The 20,000-nt window shown below is 36.6% G+C and overlaps 1 protein-coding gene across 4 annotated transcripts in view; it reads right to left on the minus strand.

The window, feature by feature from the left end:
• LOC144957760 (uncharacterized) overlaps positions 1–20,000 on the minus strand; it is a 44,952-nt gene that overhangs the window by 17,977 nt on the left and 6,975 nt on the right. For 2 of the 4 annotated variants that reach the window (XM_078889160.1, XM_078889159.1), the window contains exons 4-10: positions 18,849–18,885; positions 12,059–12,140; positions 9,243–9,296; positions 7,381–7,468; positions 6,549–6,586; positions 5,486–5,526; positions 637–775 (exon numbers count right to left, since the gene is read on the minus strand). In XM_078889160.1, coding sequence (XP_078745286.1) covers positions 5,493–5,526; positions 6,549–6,586; positions 7,381–7,468; positions 9,243–9,296; positions 12,059–12,140; positions 18,849–18,885 — 333 coding nt within the window. In that variant the 3' untranslated portion in view covers positions 637–775; positions 5,486–5,492. Of the gene's footprint in view, positions 1–462; positions 776–1,495; positions 1,624–5,485; positions 5,527–6,548; positions 6,588–7,380; positions 7,469–9,242; positions 9,297–12,058; positions 12,141–18,848; positions 18,886–20,000 lie in introns of those variants that run through there. The other 2 variants (XM_078889162.1, XM_078889161.1) reach the window with 2 other exon arrangements.

Here is a 20,000-nt window from a genome sequence, read left to right on the forward strand (position 1 = left end):
TGGGAGAGGAAATAGGAAGAAGATGATGGAGGTGGATTGGACACACCCTTAGAAAGAATGACTCCACTATAACAAAGAAAGTATTGGACTGGAACCCTCAGGGCAGAAGATCAAGGGGAAGGCCACGAGGAATATGGAGAAGAATTAAAGAAGCTGATATGCAGAGAAGTGGTAAAACATGGAACGAGATTAAAAAAAAAAAGCTCAGGATAGAGAAGGATGGAAACTGTTTGTCTGTGGCCTATACACCCTGACCCAGGATGAAAAAGGCAATGATGATGATGATGATGATGATGATGATGATGATGATGATGATGATGATGATGATGATGATGATGATGATGAATGATGATGATGATGATGATGAAGATAATGTGATGATGATGATGATAATGATGATGATGATGATGATGATGGTGAGGTAGTTTTGATATTTTAAAAAAGGTAAATAACTCTACCTACTTTGATTATCGTCGACCCCCGCCGGGTGGTTCCCTGTTGTATTATCATTATTAGTTTCATTATTGATGTTGCTGTCGTCGCAATTGATGACGCTGCTGCTGTTGATGTTGCTGCTGCTTCTGCCGATGGTGATGGTGGTGACGGCGTTGATGGTGTTAGCAGTGGTGGTGGTGGTGGGAGATACGCTTGCGACCGGTGCATTGATGGAAGTGTTTCTTTCATCTGGCTTTTCCACGTCTTCTTCTACATCTTCTATTTCATCCATTTTGGTAGAAGCAAGATTTCTATTTTCTTTATTAATATTTGAAGAAATCTGATAATGAAAAGAATTTAAAATAAATACATAGTACTATGAATAAAAAATTTCATTCATTCATCTTTGATGAAAATGTGTCTTTCGGGTCTATTTCAAGAAAAGATCCAGGAGTCAGACGCAGGGAAGTGTCGTAGAGTGAGTAGTACCCAAGAACTTCCTAGCCGAAAGCGAATGTCAGACCGCCGTTCGTAGCCGCACAAGACTTAGAACTCTGAATCCAATGAAAACCTGTTCAGTTACCAACGCTACCTTCTGTGTGAATGACCGGGTATTCATCAACAAACAGTGCGTGATCCACCAGATCTAACGTATTAGGTGGACATTAAAAGGATGCCAAATAGTAAATTTATTTTATCGTCATGATGAAGTTGAATCAACGAGTCAATAGGGATGTGCATATTAATAATTAATGAACGAAGGTTTTGGGAGGCCATCCGTAACCGCCTCTAGCTAAGGGAAACAACCCAAGTATTCCTTTAATCAACCCTAAGAAAAAATAAAACCTAGTACCTTTAACTAACCCTAAAATGGAATACAAACACCCTAAGTTTAAACTTTCACTAATCTGAAATCTTATCAAGGTTTGTTCAACAGTTTTTAAACTGCTTTATAGATTGAATAAATAAACGCATGACAAAAGATCCATTGTGAAAATACAAATTGAAAGAAATGCTAGCACGAAGAGCTTTCGGAAGGTTTCCCAAGTGTGTTACTTACTTGTTGAGTAATCTATAACAACACTAAAATATTTTTCTCCATTTATTTTCCAAGGAGACCGATAGTAGTCTAGCTATGCTTTTGTCTCTATTCTCTAAACAGATATTCAAAATGAAAAAATCTTGTTTGTTCAAGAACAATGCATTTGTTTTTCACAGTTTTTAATGCGCAAAAAATTGAGGCAAGGTCTTTTCCTTTATCTAGAGGTGCCTAAATCAGACATTAAAATGTATAGCGAAGTAAAGGGAATGAAAATGACTCATAAAAAAGATACAACACAAAGTAAACGTCGTTGTTTCCTCGTAAACTTAGATAAGAAAAGGAAATAATATAATATTACGTTTACATTATATTCAGTAAATGATAAAAAGAGTGTAAGAAAAGAAAACCTATGTGAAAATGTGTGGGTGTGTGTGTGTGTGTGTGTGTGTGTTTGTGTGTGTGTGTTGTGCGTGTGCGTGTTTGTGTTCGTAGAGGTGATTAGACACTGGTTTAGATTACGCCATTTACAATACTGAAATATCTTAATAAATGTAATTATCACACACACACACACACACACAAACACACACACACACATTATTACCTATAATGTTTTCTTTTTTTACCCTCTTTTTATCATTTACTAAGCATTATGCAAATGTAATATTATAATATATTTCGTTTTCTTATCTACATTGACCCGAAGAAGGCTAAAGGCCGAAACGTTGTTTTCTTCGTTGTGCACCTTTTATATGAGTCATTTTACTCCTTTAGATGTTACTACACTTTTTCCTTTCCTTTACTGAAAAGAGAACTCGTCTGACAAACAAAGAGGCCGATAATGATCCTGGGATCTGCCTAAGATAGGGTCTTTTTCGTCGTCGTCGCCCCCCCCCCCCCACCCTCCCCCGAGTCGTAATCTGTATAACTAATAAATAGAGGTGCCGAATGAGTCAATAAAAAGGAGATAAAGATAAAGGGAGTTAATCTGACTCATGGATGACTTTTGTGTTGTTCATTCATGAGTCAGATTTACTCCCTTTATCTTTATCTCCAATCTGTATAACCCATTTCACAATTCAAGAGTCATAGAAATAAATGAAATTAAAAAAAAAACAAAAAAAAAAAAAAAAACACGAACGTTTAAGCACAGTGGGATCATGTTTAAAGCCAGCACTGGGAGACTAGAAAAATCGATTGACTTTAACCCTCTCCTTACCACCTGCAGCAAAATCGTCACATTTGTTACGACATAATTTACATTTTTCTTATTCAGATTAATTATGTATACATCACAAACTTTGAAGAATGATCTTTGTTTAATCAATAATAACATAAAGTTGTTTTATACAGAGCTTGTTTGAGTTTTTAAAAATTATTTTTTCTGCTGGGTAAGCCTGCCATTTTGGGAAAATACTGAAAATGTCCGGTAAGCACAGAGTGAAGCAATGTTGACTTTATCCATTATCATGGGAAAACAGACAAAGAACAGAAAAGTTGGGACCAACAAGATATGTTGACTTAAAGCACAAGTTGACTTTAAGAGTGTCAACATTATGCAGATCCCACTGCAGTGTATTTCCTATCACATTGCGTCACTTCTCCCGGTTGGCTAAACCGTTCAAAATTTGTATTTCATACAGTGAATTAGGTTGGAGATTAAGATAAATGGATTAAATCTGATTTTATGTTTACTTGAGAAAGGCCAAAGGCCGAAACGTCGTTTATTTTGTGTTGTTTATTCATGAGTCAGATTTACTCCCTTTATCTTAATCTCCAATTTATTGACTCATTTAGGCACCTCTATTTATTAGTGAATTAGGTCTGTTCGGCTTCCTTTGTTGTATTTATTTATTAGCACTCTTCCTAATATCCGCCACTGTTTCGACTACATTTTCTGAGTCTCGGATTTGAGAGATTGTGACAAGTTATATTATTGTCATTTTAATTAATTGATTTTTGGAGTGAAATACTTCTGGCCAATGTAGAAAAATGGGTTTGACGTTTTACGGCAGTGCAAACATCTACTTATTGACAAGCTCTGTCGTGCTTTGAAAAAAAAAATAATTGTAAAACACACACAAAAAAAATAAATACACGTTTTAAAAATTTGGGCCTGAAAATTGGTCCTTTACATATCGATCGATTAAAATGACCCTCGTCTTGTCCCGAAAACTTTCAAACCTAGAATTTCCATGAAGTTTTTTACATTATATTATAATACACACACACACACACACACACACACACACACACTCAGAAAGATGGTTTATAAATCATCTCACAAAAGTATCGTGTCATATCCGAATGTCTTCATTAGGGTACTAGACTCCAGACAGTGACCCTGCAGGCAAAAACACAGTTGACACATTCCAGTATAAAAATAAAACAAAAAATACAGAAAGGGGGAGACTTAAGAATATATTAGCCAACCCAATCATCGGCACAGATTTGGAGGGAGACCTTCCGCACGTTCCTCGAGCAACCCATGTTATCCTTTAACTAACCCTGAGATTGAAAAAAAATCTAGTACCTTTAACTAACCCTAATATGAAAAACAAAAACCTTAGAACCTTCTACGATCTATAATTAACCATAATACGAAAAAACCCTCTGACTTCGAGTTTACCCTACTAGGAAAAAACACCCATAGGAACTAATCTGCACTATCGTTCAATACTTCAACGACAATGGCGACGGAGAGCCAACACAATGGTCATAATATTAGGAAATTTTAAACGTTTACCAATCAATCAAGGTTTACTCTCATTCAACTCGATCCCCTCCAGGCATGCTGGCACTTGAGGCGATGCAAGGGATATTCCACCTGGTCCTGTCAGCAGATATTCTTAGGGTCATCTCTACGGTACGTCTCCAAGTTTCCTTTGGCCGGCCTCGCTTCCTCTTTCCTTAGGGTGTTGCCCATCGCAGAGCCTTTTTTAAAAGTGTTTCATCAGGTCTGCGACAGACATGCCCCAACCATTGCCATCTTCTCCTTTAAATGAGACTTTCCAGAGACTCCACTTCAGCTCTCGCTCTCATGTCCTCATTTGAGATTGTGTTTAGCCAGAATATCTTGAAGATTCGTCGCAAACATTTGTTTTGGAATACTTCAAGTTTCTGGATGATACTCTCTGTGATCTTCCAACAGTCTGATCCATAGAGCAAAATGCTCAAGACATTACTTTTAAAAATCTTTATTTTGGTGCTGAAACATAATCCCGTTGCTCTCCAAATTTGTTTGAGGGAAGCGAATGATCTTGTTTAATCTACAGTTTTTAAAATGCTACTTAAAATTGAAAACTTGAATAAATCAAATCCAAATGACCCACGATCATAATACCAATATAAAGTGAAGCTACCTCGAGGAACGCGAGGAAGATCTCCCCAGATTTGTTTTGTTTACTTTACCATTATATAGATGAAGGATTAAGCTGTTATAAATTAACGATACTACTAGATTAGACTTCAAAATTAGAAAGTCGCGTGCAATCCTTTGTATCTAGGACTTCATAATATATATAGATGTCACTGCTTTGTGTCCATCAACAAATTCAACTTTGGAATAACCTCACGGAATACGCGCGGTTGAAGCGCATGATTTGGATCATTTTACAACAATCCTACTACAATATAATAGAGGGGGTCCCGAAAGCTTAGTTGGTAGAGCACTCCCTTCACACGCAAAGGGGACCAAGATCGATCCCGGGTGCAACCGAGGTTTTTTCTGACCCTTATGTTCACCCAGCAGTGAATATATAGCTCAGTCTGTTAGATTTGGCGGAAAGTACTTTGCGATAGACTAGCGTCATATCCAAAGGATAGTAAGCAATTGCTCTTGTCCGTTTCACGCTATAAAAACCGGGATAAACTCTAATGGCTCTTAAGGACTACTTTTTTTTAACTTTACCTACAATATATAACTATGCCATGTTGAATATTGCTAATGTAAAACTTGCGACAATACACCAAAGGTGGACTGCGAGTAGAAGTAGAAGAAGACCTTACCTACAGGTTAAAATGGTCGGATAGGTCTGCCTGGTATCAAACTGGAAGTAAAATGGGATGTGATTGGAATAATTGTGATACATGTGGTATTGATTTTGTGTGGTGGTGGTGGTGGTGATGATGATTATAATGACGATTACGACGACGACGATGACGATAATGATGATGATGATGATGATGATGATGATGATGATGATGATGATGATGATGATGATGATGATGATGATGATGATTACGACGACGACGATGATGACGATAATGATGATGATGCTGCTGCTGCTGCTGCTGCTGATGATGATGATGATGATGATGATGATGATGCTGCTGCTGCTGCTGCTGATGATGATGATGATGATGATGATGATGATGATGATGATGATGATGATGATGATGATGATGATGATGATTAACAAAAATTTTTTTAAAGTTTACTGGCCAAAAATTGCATGTACGAGAAATTAAAATGAGTTGAATTTATTATTATTATTATTATCATTATTATTATTATTATTATTATTATTATTATTATTATTATTATTATTATTATTATTATTATTATTATTATTATTATTATTATTATTATTATATATTATTATTATCATTATTATTATTATTATTATTATTATTATTATTATTATTATTATTATTATTATTATTATGATAACGATGATGTTAATGATGATGAATGATGATGATGATGATGATGATGAAAATGATGATAATAATAATAATATAATAATAATAATAATAATAATAATAATAATAATAATAATGATGATGATGATGATGATGATGATGATGATGATGATGATGATGATGATGATGATGATGATGATAATAATAATAATAATAATGATAATAATAGTAATAAATTAAACTCCATTCAATTTCTAGTACAGGCAATTTTTGGCATGGCCAGTAAACTTTTATTTAAATGTTGTTCTATCCTTCAAAATAAATCTTTACTACTCATATCGATTCTCTTTGGATTTGCATACAACGATTTCGGTTTTAGTTCAGTCTAATTTCAAACTGACACAGTAAACGTATTACAGATACTTACTAGATAGCAAGCACAGATGCAATCGTTATCACGCAATTCTGAAATGGTAGTGTACAAAGAAACAAATGAAGAAACAAATTAAGTTTATACAGCGCATTATCCTCTAAACCTGCTCAAAGCGCTTTACAATGATACCTAAGCCGACAGCAACACTTATTTGGCATGTAGGATGAGAAATGACACCTGTTAGGTAATTTTCATTTTTTTTTTGGGTGGGGGGGGGGGAATAAAACTGTTAAGGGCCAAGTGTTCATTTTACACCTGAGTATGGTGAGAAAATGTGAGTAAAGAGTCTTTTTCCAAGAAGTCAACTATATGCTTGTCAGAGCGGGACTTGATCCCTTGAGCTTCCGGTCCGAAGGTGATGATGGTGATTATGATGATGATGATGATGATGATGATGATGATGATGATGATGATGATGATGATGATGATGATGGTGATGATGATGATGATGATGATGATGATGATGATGATGATGACGACGACGACGACGACGACGATGGTGATGATGATGGTGGTGGTGGTGGCGGTGGTGGTGATGACGATGGAGGTCGTGGTGGTGATTTTGCTGGTGATGGTGGTCGTGGTGGTCGTGGTAGTAGTGGTGGTGGAATTGATGATGACTCTGGTGGTGGTAGTAGTGACGGTTATGGTGTTAGGGGGTGGTGGTCGTGGTGGTAATGATGATAATGATGTTTGTAGTGGTGATGGTGGTGGTGCTGATGATAGTAGTGATGGTGATATTGGAGATGATGAAAGTGGAGACAATAAAGACGATGATATTGACATTGAATTTTACAATGTATAAACAAGCAATAAGAACACTCACCACTAGAATTCCAACTATAAAGGCTGGCCATACCATAGGGTTCAATGCCACGAAATGACATAGAGATGTTACGGCGGTAATCACAACTCTAATAAGAGAGGGTGGGCGGAGGGGGGGGGGATGGGTGGGGGGGGGGGGGGGAATCAGTTTTAAGTTTTAACCGACGTGCACTTATTTGCAGGTCTGATAACCCAATTCATTGTTGAAATGGCAATCTCAAAAAATTGGCGCAAAATATTGTCAAGTGCTACATGTTAAAGTTGGTCGATAATTGGGTTCAGGTGTCAGAACTGCATATAGATAGTTCGAAGATGACGTCACTCAGGCCTTTGTTATTGTTTTTGCCATCCGCGTTTGTGAGTTGTTCTCACTAAACTGTATTAACCAGACTATTAAAGTTCATGGTCACACAGAGTTTGTGTGTTGGTCCGTGTTACTTCCGGATGCAATGTTGTGAACTCCTTGGCCAAGCGCATTCTATCTATAGATATTATGCGCTTGGCTGAGAAGCTCATAACATTGCCATCCGGATGTATAACGGACAAAAACACAAAACTGTGTGTACCCATGAACGTTTATAGTCGGGTTAATACAGTTCAGTGAGCATTACTCATGAACGCGGATGGCAAAAAACAATAACAAAGACCCCAGTGCATACTATCTATATGTATATGCCGGTTTTAACCTCTAATCCTTTCACAATTGGGTAAATTCTTGACAAACACTGGAGTAGTTATATAACACAATATCCATAAAACGTGCTCAAGGGAGCCTCTAGCCAACAGCAACACTTAGAGAGATGGTAACCATTTTTTTTTAAAGTGTCATTTATTTCAAATTATTTGACTCGCTTTTTCGGAGACAGACCAGTTGAGATGAGTGTGTTTGCTTGTAAATACTAATTCTAATATCATATAATGTAATATAATTCATTGCCTTAGTATCATTATGTATGTATATACCCAATTTTTATTGTAATTGTTAATGGTATTTGTGTTCTAAGTTGTTATCTGATTCGAAAAGTTGAAAAATACAAGTTCAATTTTAAAATCCGTTTTTCTCAGTTTCATTGCCATAGGTGTCATCCGCTTTGAAGTGGTCTAATTTTGTCACTAATTAAGCTAGAAACATAATTTAAAAAGCATGATAATCAGCTAAAGCTGCTCTATCAGAAAATCTAAACATGAAGAAAAGTTATTTTTTCACATTATACCCTGTTTTCATGGGCCACCACACATATAGGATGAGACATGACGCCTGGTAGGCGATATTATATAATTTATTTTTCCGACAGAGACAACACTGTTAATGGTCAGGTACTCATTTTACACCTGAGTATGGTGAGAGAATGTGAGTAAAGATCCTTTTTCAAGGCTTTCATTTACTGTATTGTTTAACAAATATTCCGAAAAATGAGGGAGTTAATACGGAAATCGCAAAACGCTCAGCCTACGCTCGTAGAAAGAATAAACCAATATCTCTTATTGTTAATCAATATTATAAATTTCCCAGTGATGATAGCTCAGTTTGTAGAGCATTCGCTCCCCAAGCAAAGGAACCAAGATGGGTCCCAGGTGAGGAGATCTTTATTCTGACAACCCCCCCCCCCCCCTCCCCCAACCTGTCCAACCAGCAGAGAGTGGTAGTTGGTTCTAATGGATATGATGGAAACTACTTTGTGATAGATTAGCGTCCTATCCAATGGGTAGCAAGTAACTACAATTGTCCGTTTCCCGCGATAGACTCCGGCTCCTTGGCCTTGATGGGACTATTTTTCAATTTCCAGGGCTATTCCAACAATCGGGGAAACCCAAAAACTTTAATTCTATATTGTGCGGGCTGCAGAAAGGTGTTCAACTTACCCAAATCCTATCCCTATCCCCACATGAGTGAACAAAAAATCCTGGAACTTTTTGCTGAAATAAAAATCACTGAGAGTTAATACAATAATGATTAAGATTATGATGACGATGATGATGACGACGATGATGATGATGATGATGATGATGATGATGATGATGATGATGATGATGATGATAATGATGATGATGATGATGGTGATGATGATGATGATGATAATGGTGGTGATGGCGGTAGTGATGGTGATGATGATGGTGGTGATGGTGATGATGATGATGATGATGGTGATGATGATGATGATGATGATGATGATGATGATGATGATGATGATGATGATGATGATGGTGATATTGATGATGATGATGATGATGATGATGATGATGATGATGATGATGATGATGATGATGATGAATGATGATGATGATGATGATGAATGTGTGATGATGGTGATGATGATGATGATGATGATGATGATGATGATGATGATGATGATGATGATGATGATGATGATGATGATGATGATGATGTCCAATAGTCGTGAATAGCAGCGATAGATCATTTTTCAATAAGACGGTGTTCCTCCACCTTGGAGACAGACATATATTTCCAGACAGATGGATTGGGAGAGATGAACTCGATACCTGTGCGGCGAGGTGGTCTAGTGGTATGACACTCCCTTTAGGATCGGAAGGTCCTAGGTTCGAGCTTTGCTCGGCGCATAGTTGAGTCCTTGGAAAAGGCTCTTTACTCACATTCTCTCACCGAACTCAGGTGTAAAATGAGTACCTGACCGTTAACAGCTTTGTCTCTGTCCGAAATAATTGTAATATCGCTTAACAGGCGTCATGTCTCGTTCTAAATGTTACGTGTTGCTGTTGGTCAGGGACCCCTTGTCAAGCGCTTTTGAGCACGTTTAGTGGATATTGCGCTATATAAAAGCTCAAGCTCAATATACCTGGCCGCCTGGGTCACAGGGCATTTCACCATATGTGTCAGTGCATGGTATAATCAGTCGAAAGGTGAAAATTTGGGATTTGCATTGGGTTTTTTTTTTTTTTTTTTGGGGGGGGGGGGTGTTGTTTTTTTTTTTTTTGTTTTTGTTTTTTTTTGCATTTTCTCAAATAATATTATGCTCCCCAGAGCATTTTAATCTTTATTTGCAGTAAATCGGGTGATTTTTTATATGAAGTTATGGTCAGATGTATGGGAAAGGTATCAGCAACTTTCTCTCAAATTTCATACTTTTTCAAAATATCTAGAAGTGAAATCAAGCTGTGATATTTCCAGAAGATGAACAAAAAGTGTTGATTTAATCAGTTATGACAAGAATTCTTTTTTTTTAAATAAGGAATGACCTTCTAACTAAACTTGGCAATATCGCAGTTCAAACCTTTTTACCATCCGACTGATTATGTCATTGACTGTAACATATGATTTTTTCTTTGGGGCTACATCAACGTTATTGCTTATTCAGCTCCCTTACCAGATGTTGGCATTAATTGTTTTTACATTACGCCATTCCGCCACGACATCATAAGATATCGTAGCCTAGAGGCATTCCACGGAGGAATATAGATAATTCATCAAACAAGATGTCTAATATCAACAGAAATCACCCATTTTTTCCAAGTGGGCAAACGGGGGGCTAATAATCTTGCCCAAGGAAAAAAAACGAAAATGCCTGAAGTGGGGCTTGAATCCGGGACCTTCCGGGTCACAGTGCAATGCCTTAACCACTCGGCCACTTCGCCCTCTTTTGTTGTTGGCATGCTGACTATGAAATAAAATAGCTTATAGCTACACACCACACGGAAAGAACTCGAAAATAATATGTTGATTTTGCTTGTAAGCAGCCTTGACAACCATATTATTTAGTTGCATTGAGTAAACGATAATGATAAACAAAATGTAAAGCATAATTTATGTATTCATATGCCAATGTTTAGAGTGTAATTGCTAGAACGTTTTTTTTTTCTTCTGATAATTAGGTTATAATTACTGCCCCAACCAATGTCCGTCAGCTACAGGAAGCTGTCATTGAATTTCTTGTTTTCGAAGAAGAAACCTCCAGTAACATTTTGAACGCCTTGGGAACGTTTAAAACACTCAGGCATTTTGTAGTTGTGTTTTTAGGTGGATTGAACGTGTATCTTGTCATTTAGATGTTAATGAGATACGAGCCAACACCAAACCTGAAACCCCCTCAACCATGTCTATATCTGACGAATCTTGTGATGGTCGCTGTCCAAGCAGTGTCAACTCAGTGAATCAAATAAAGACAGAAGCATTGATCAGATCTGATAAAAGAACTTCTCTGATGACATTGAAGCGACTGAAAGCAAGAATCAGTCGAGTTAGACCGGATTTGTAGATAGAAAGAGTACAATGTCTTCATGAAAATGTCTCGCCCTCCGTATTTACCAGACTTGACACTTTCAGGCTTCCATCTTTTTGGTCCACTGAATGAGGCATCGAGGGGACACCACTTTGAAGATGATGAAGAAGCCAAGACAGTAGTGAAAAATTTTCTGAACGTTCAGGCAACTCAGTTTTACATGGCCTTACAAAAAGTTGGACTATGGCTATCGAGGGAGGCAGAGACACTAATGAGAAGTAGCATTCAACTCGGCTAATGCCAAGCTTTAATTTGAGGTATAATGCATGCTATTGATTCAATTTGTTGTAAAGTAATAAACAGAGTCCCATTACTTTTTTGGACTCACCCTCGTAAAATTATAACATAAAACTTTTTTTTTAAAGATTAGGTGACATATTGAAAAATGCCAATTGAAGATGATATAGAAATTGATAGAATTACCTGTACAGAGCAAAAGCAATTAAGGCGAGACACAGGACGGAGTGTGTAACCATCGTCAGGCAAAGTGCTGCGGCCGTATTTGCTGGAATAAATTGATTATAATTTAATGCTTAATACAGGCGGGATGTCATTATACTCTTAAAGCCCCCCATAAAGGCTCCATACACGCACGGTTTTGATAGGCGTCCGAACCACGATCAGGCAAACCGGGGTGAAAACGCAATGTGTGTGGCCAAATACCTGGCCGATAAACCTAGGGACGGTCCATCGCTCGCAAAGCCCGCTTTGCTTAATATTTTTCGAGGCGATCGGCGATCGGGGGCGTGGCAGTATAAAAAATTGGACAATTTTTTTCGGATTTTCGTTGTTTTGACGTCAGATTCGTGATCAGCGTCGTATTTACAATAGGTTTGATACCAAGAACTATGTTTTTACTCCAAAAATTGATGAAATTAGAAATAAAATTTAATTAATATTGAGGTTATGTGGCCGACAGAACAGTGCTCCTCCCTGTTTTGTGGTATGACTCTCGCTTCCAGATCGGAAGGTTCAGGTTTCGAGACCCGCTCTGCGTTGCGCAGAGTTGAGTCCTTGGAAAATGCTCTTTACTCACATTTTCTCACCGTACTCAGGTGTAAAATGAGTACATGGCCGTTCGTTGAATTTGTTATGAAAAAATGTCACATCGCCTGACAGGCGTCATGTCTCGTCTTTCAAGTTTAATATTGCTGTTGCCTTGGGACCCCTTGTAAAGCGCTTTGAGCACGCGGATATTGCGCCAAATAAATGCTGTGTTATTATTTTTTTAATAATATTTTTATAAATGTTGCGCCAGGAAGAGGTAGATGGCAAAAGTTTCGTTCTTGATCATCGTAAAATTTATAAAGGATTTCATACAAAATAAAAAATAGTTTTCATAATTTTCAATGTAATGATATAATAATATGCCAGTTCTTTTTTTTTTTCTTTTTTTTTCCTCCTCACCCGTTGACGCGACATGACGGTCGACCTTGACACAGACATTTGGGATTGGCAGATGCCAAAAAGCCTTGACTACGTGATGACAGGGGTGGGCATTGTAACCCTGAATTATACTCTACAAACAACGCGCCCCCCCCCCCCCCAAAAAAAAAGAGCTGTGTGCGTGTGTGTGGTGGCGGTGGTGGTTGGGGGGGGGGGGGGTGCGAATGCGAGTAGTCCCGAGGAGTACCTGTTTCACCTGCCACGGGAACACTGTCGATTTGTTTTATAAATAATAATAATAATAATAATAATAATAATAATAATAATAATAATAATAATAATAATAATAATAATAATAATAATAATAATAATAATAATAATAATAATAAAAAAAAATAATAAATAATAATAATAAAATATAATAATAATAATAATATAATAATAATAATAATAATAATAATAATAATAATAATAATAATAATAATAATAATTTAATAATAATAAATAATAATAATAATAATAATAATAATAAATAATAATAATAATAATAATAATAATAATAATATAATAATAATATAGATAAAATAACAAATCTTTATTGTCCACAACATTGAAAAATTTCCGTGGTCTACGTTGCTTTTAAACTTAAATCGGATTGCAAATGTATGGATGTTATGCGTATTGGAAAAATAGTCACGACATCTCCATCGGGGTATAACATGTTAACACACAAAACTGCAAACGCGAACGTTCATTGTCTGATTGATATAACTTAGTGATAAGTTAATTATAAAATGCTGTCTAAAAGCAATAACAACGGGTTGACTAACGTCCAATTCATTCCTTCTATTGATGCTCTGTGTTAAATTAAAATACTCACAAAGTCCGCCAGCCAGAAATATCACTCCAGCCCAAAGATCTACATGGAATCTTGAACGTTATAGTCTGATATATTTTAATGAGAACTAATCATAAAAATGGGTGTCTAAAAACAATAACAATGAGATGAGTGACGTCAATTTGGTTCCTTCTATAAATATCCAAGAACTTTACTCACTCCATCCGCTCTCTCCTCCTTCAATACATATGAATCTATTCTCTCATCACTTTTTTGTGCGGCTATGCATATGACCTTGTGAAATGACACTCGCCTTTGGATCGGACGGTACTGGATTCGAGTCCCGCTCTGAGTGGCGCATAATTGAGTCCTTGGAAAAGGCTCTTTACTCGCATTCTCTCACCTTGTTCACTGTTAAAATGAGTACCTCGCTGTTTACAGCGTCGTCTCTGTCGGGAAACAATTGCAATATCGCTTAACAGTCATGTCTCGTCTAACATGTTTTTATGTTGGCCAAAGACCCTTTAAAGTGATTTGAGCACCTTTATTGAATATAGCGGTATATATAGCGCAAGTAAATTTTCTCTCTTTCTCTTTCTCTCTCTCTCTCTCTCTCTCTCTCTTCTCTCTCTCTCTCTCTCTCTCTCTCTCTCTTATAGCTATTGCTACATATGATGGGAATATCTTGGACGGTTATTGATGCTATGAGTTTAGGTAAAATGCTCACAACATCCACCAATCGGAAATAACGTACCGTCACACAAAACTACAAGTAACCTTGAACGTTAAAAGTCTGATTGATATAATTTAGTGAGAACTAATTACCAAAATGACTGCCTTAATACAATAACAAAGAGTGGAATGATGTCAATTTCGTTCCTTCAACAGTCTAATTGATATAATTTAGTGAGAAGTAATCACTATTGTGCGCAAGACGAACGATAGAATAACAGACAGTAACTGGGATCGTAGCCTCACTATTAATAAAAATTTATTTCTAATTTCACCAATTTTTGGAGTAAACACACAGTTCTTAGTATCAAACCTATTGTAAATTTGACGCTGATCACGAATCCGACGTGAAAACAGCGAAAATCCGAAAAAAAATTGTCCACTTTTTTATACTGCCACGCCCCCGATCGCCGATCGCCTCAAAAAAATATCTCCCCGTATGTGGGCAAAAATCATCTGCGATAAACGCAGGGATCGGGTCACAGCGATAGACTAAAACCTTGCTATTTTTTTTGTTTTTACATGAGAACAGTAAAAGCGATAAGACTTGAGCTCTAGAAGGATAGGCCCTTCCCACTTTTCGATTCGCATCGCATTTGCTGATCTCGTGAATACATTAGCAAGGTCTGTAGTAATAATCTAAAATAAGAATAACTGAATAAGTTATGATTTGAAAATGGTTCAGTCCAGACATTAGTGGCTGTCACAAGGGGAAAATAACGAAATGGCATTTTCCAGCTGACACGCAATTAAAGGTCCTAGTATCGAAGACGCAAACTTCACACCTGATGAGAACCAACTCAAACTCCGCCAATATCGGACTATGAAAATTAAGTGCGAACATTTGGCAGACACCCCCGCCCTATCTTCAAAACAACGGATTATATGGGAATTAACAGGACAACCTAGTCTTATAAAACCTGCAAGTCACAACAAGACATTCTCTCCAACAAAGATATTCGTCGAGAACAGACGTGTTTTATCCTGTCCAGTGTTGTGATATAAGGGGTGTGTAGATTACATTGAGTTAACTTTCTTAACTTTTTTTTTGTAATTTACAGTCTATATCAACAGCTTTTTTTTGCATACGTTTACGTCTCTATTCCCATGAGGTTAATATGCATTATATCATTATGACTTGGTTAACCCTCTGCTTACCACCTATTGGAAAATCGTCACATTTATTAAATTGCAACCGTTACTTATCTCATCCAGATTTCATTTCTTTTTGCTATAGCGATAAAAACTTGACATTTTGTAATAGAGTTCATATTGTCGAACAGCATTATGTATAGAATGAGCTTGTTGCTTTTCTGTTTGAGTTAGAAATGTCTGTTTTTGTGTTGGGTGGGTTTGAAGTTTTGGGGGAAATTCTGAAATTGGCTCGTAAAGAGAGGGTTGTGAACACATTTGTCAATACCGTGGTTTAGCTAGTTTGTTTATCTAGTGCAGACCGGTACTTCTTGAGGGCAGAGTACCTATCAGTTAGTTATTTCATGTCATCTGGGAGTTTAGCATTATTATATATTATATATATAATATATATATATATATTATAATAGTTATTATAATAAAATATATTATTTCCCTGTCTGAGAACGCTCCAGTCCTAAGAAAGGCCCAAGAAGATTAACACGGAGAAATCTGACGGCCTGTTTATATTTATATCAAACCAGATTTCCATCCCTTCATGATTTGGCCATAGGAAGAGCTGGCCAATCTCACACCTGATCATTAAATGGCACCCTTACAGCCTGAAGCAGAGAGAAGGCCAGTTCGGCTAAGGGCCTCAGCTGCTACAAGATAAGAACCACAATAAAAGAATGTTATCGTTTTGTTTGTTTGTTTTACCCTTTGTTAGTGCCCAGCGATGAATCATGAATATTAAAAATATGAAACATGATAAAATGTAAATACGTACCATACCATTTAAAACAGAATAAACCTGACTTACTTTTATTGTCAATTATAAGTAGGACTCGAACTTGGTTTATTCCTTTCTTATTGTATTGTAAGGGTTATATGAATGAGTCAAAAACAGAAGTGATGATTGTGGGAAATAGAGGGCAGTTGAAGGTGAATGATGGTCTTGAGGTGTTGATTGGGGGTGAAAAGATCAAAGTTTCAAAGACTGTGAAAAATTTGGGTGTCTATTTTGATTCAGAAATGAAAATGTCAGCTCACATTTCTGCTCTCTGTTAATCTTTATACTTTCAATTGAAGAAAATCAGTTCGATCCGTCAGTATATTACAATTGGAACATGTAAAACATTGGTTGTTTCCCTCATTTTTTCGAAACTAGATTATTGTAACTCCCTGCTTGTCAACTTGCCTCATGCTCAGGCTTCTATTAAACAATTACAACTACTGCAAAACAGTGCAGCAAGATTAGTTTTTGGCAAAAAAAAATTTGATCATGCAACCCCTTTGTTGGCCTCTCTCCACTGGTTGCCCATTGAAAAGCACACACATTACAAAGCAGCGTGTCTTGTTTATAAGTGTTTGACTGGTATGGCACCGGCATATCTCACAGATCACGTGGTCATGTGTAAATTTGAAAATAACACTTTAAGATCATGTAATGACCAAACGAAAATTTCGGGAAAAAGATCAAGAACAAAATTTGGTGATAGATCGTTTGCTTGTTTCGGCCCCAAGATTTGGAATGAACTACCACGTGGTCTGAGGGAGTGCAAGTTTTTACCTACCTATAAAAAGAATCTCAAGAAACATTTTTACTGTATTTGTTTTTATTGACTCTATGAATCCTTGATTTGGCTATGAATTATTATTATTATTATTTTATTTTTTTCACTTAAAATTGATATTTATATTGTAAAGTGCCCAGAGCTTGTGATTTACACGAGAATGAGCGCTATATAAATGTGTATTATTATTATTATTATTATTATTATTATTATTATTATTATTATTATTATTATTATTTATTATTATTATTATTATTATTATCATTATATCCTTAGACAGTTATACGAGCCAATAATCATTGCTGTTAAATAATTCCATGTAATATGTAACGGGGAAATCATAGGATTTGCAAACTATTCTAGTTAATAGGGCGATTCTGTGAATGCAAGAGCGGACAGCCTTTGTAAAACGCTCGTGTGGTGTGCAGATTACTACATAAGTTTTCTTAAATTTAAAAATTTAATCTCCACCTGAAATACCACATTACAGTGGCCTGCTTGACACCCCCATCAGTCATTGAAAGAACACATCTTGGTCAACACATGACATGTTACATATAATGAACATTTTTTAAATGACGCAAAATATTGTCCATTTTACAACTATGTTAAACTAGGTCCAGAATTGGGCTGGGATGTCAGGCCTGCATACATGTACACGTCGGGTTAAATACTAGTGAAAAACCAGCTTCTAATAGTTTCGTCTCACACTGCAATATTATGACGTTTTATATCCAGACGGCAAATTCGATGCCGCATTCGAGTCCAGTCGCGAATCCACCGGGTAGTTTTGTTCCATCAAATTAAGAAGTTAAGGAGCAGGCACCGGTGTAAGATAAAGAACTAACCAAATGTGTATGATAAGTGTCAGACAAAGGAAGAAAGAAAAATACAAGAAAAAAAACCGTCCCAAAAATCAGTCGACCTCGACTGGGGATCGAACCTCAGACCTTCTGATTACCGGTCAGACGTGCTACCATAAAAATCCCTTTATTCATCCCATAGGCAAAATTTGTTTCTAGGGTCTATTCCAAGGAATAACCCAGGCGTCAGCCGCAATGCAGCGCCGCAAATTGAGCTAGGGCGAGGTGACTTGCTTAAGGCCACACAGCGCAGCGGCGGGCGATCGAACTCGGTACCTTTCGGGTACGAAGCAAAGACCGTACCGCTCTGCCACGCCGCCCCCTCGGTCTAGATTTAAAATTTATATTCGTCTAAATTTAACTCTCTCCTTACCAGCCATTTTCAGGAATTTCCCCAAAACTTCTCACCCAACTAACAAAAAAATATAATTTTTCTCACTCAGACACAATAGCAGTAAGTTCTTGAGATAAATAATTTCTTTAGCAAAACATGCTCTACAACACACTGTACATTTCTTTAAATGTTATGATGTACAAGAGAAATTTGAATAAGAAAAATGTTGGTTGCATCGTAACGAATGTGACGAATTTCCTATAATTGGCAAGGACGGAGTTAATTCGTTTAAAGTTGTGCATGTATCTTAAATCCACTCAGGAAGAAAAAATATTTTAAAAGCTATACTTACTATCTGTCGTCCTATTTCTTGATGGTCGCCGATAGGACTGATAAAAAGGAAAACGGAAAAAATAATCAGTTAGATACAAGTTATTGTAGCGTAATGATAAGTAGTTCGTCTTTGGAACAGGAGGTTGCGGCCAGTTTTAATGAAGAGTTAAAACGAAGATGCCAACTTTTAAAAATAATCTTAAATGCTTATAAAGTGCGCTTAAATGGAGCTGTAACAGTATGTATATTATAATATATATAAAAAAAAATAAAGATACGCATTGAATTTTAAGATTCAATTTATAAGACGAATACAGATGTTTTGTTTTTGATTTAATTTGTTCTGGGGTGTGCGTAATAAGAAAGAGCATATCTGAGGCTGATCGTCGGTTCCGAACAGGAGATTTCAGTTCAACATAGTTGTTAGTGATATTACACTTGTCACGTGTAATTAAAATTCCTCAATAGGTTAAGAAAATATGAGGGTTAAATATTTATACGTTAATTACTATTTCTTAACTATCTATTAAGAATGTCATATGCTTATATGTTTGCAATCTTCTCTTATCAATCATGTCATCGTTGGTGAACATTTTTGTAAGACAACTTGATATTCAGATTAGCGACTAAATGAAAATGTATTGGAAGAGGTAGTGACAGGAGCGGGAAGGCAAGAACCCGTCCTGTCGACAGTAAGTAAGAAGACGAGCTCTCGCTTGGCTCGACATAATATTGTGCGTCTTGAAGGAATCTGAATCAAGACAGTGATGCAGGGCACGATGGAAGAATAAAGGAAAAGAGGAAGACAAATGAAGATGAGGATAATAGGTAATATAAAAGAACGGACAGGTATCAGGAGGGAAGAATTAAGGCATGAACCCTTTTATAAACTCTACGGGGAGGCTTGTCTTAGCAGAGTTTGGAAATCGTGGTGGCCAAACGCGTTACTAACTTTGTTACATCGAAATTTTCCTCTAGTTCCGAAGCAAAGCAGAAAACCCGACCTGTGCTCTTTGAGTCGTGGTTACTTTTATGCATTATACATTATGTAAGTTGATAAAAATTGGTTCATTATATCTAGATATTGCTCATTTCTGAGTTATAATTTTTTGCCCAATTTTGTCTCTTAAAACTAAGATGAATCGACTCCAAACAAATGTCAAGTTACTTT

This window comes from Berghia stephanieae, chromosome 12 (assembly GCF_034508935.2).
Source record: "Berghia stephanieae isolate SIO BIC M18660-M18661 chromosome 12, UCSD_Bste_1.3, whole genome shotgun sequence".
NCBI classification, from domain to species: Eukaryota; Metazoa; Mollusca; class Gastropoda; order Nudibranchia; family Aeolidiidae; genus Berghia; species Berghia stephanieae.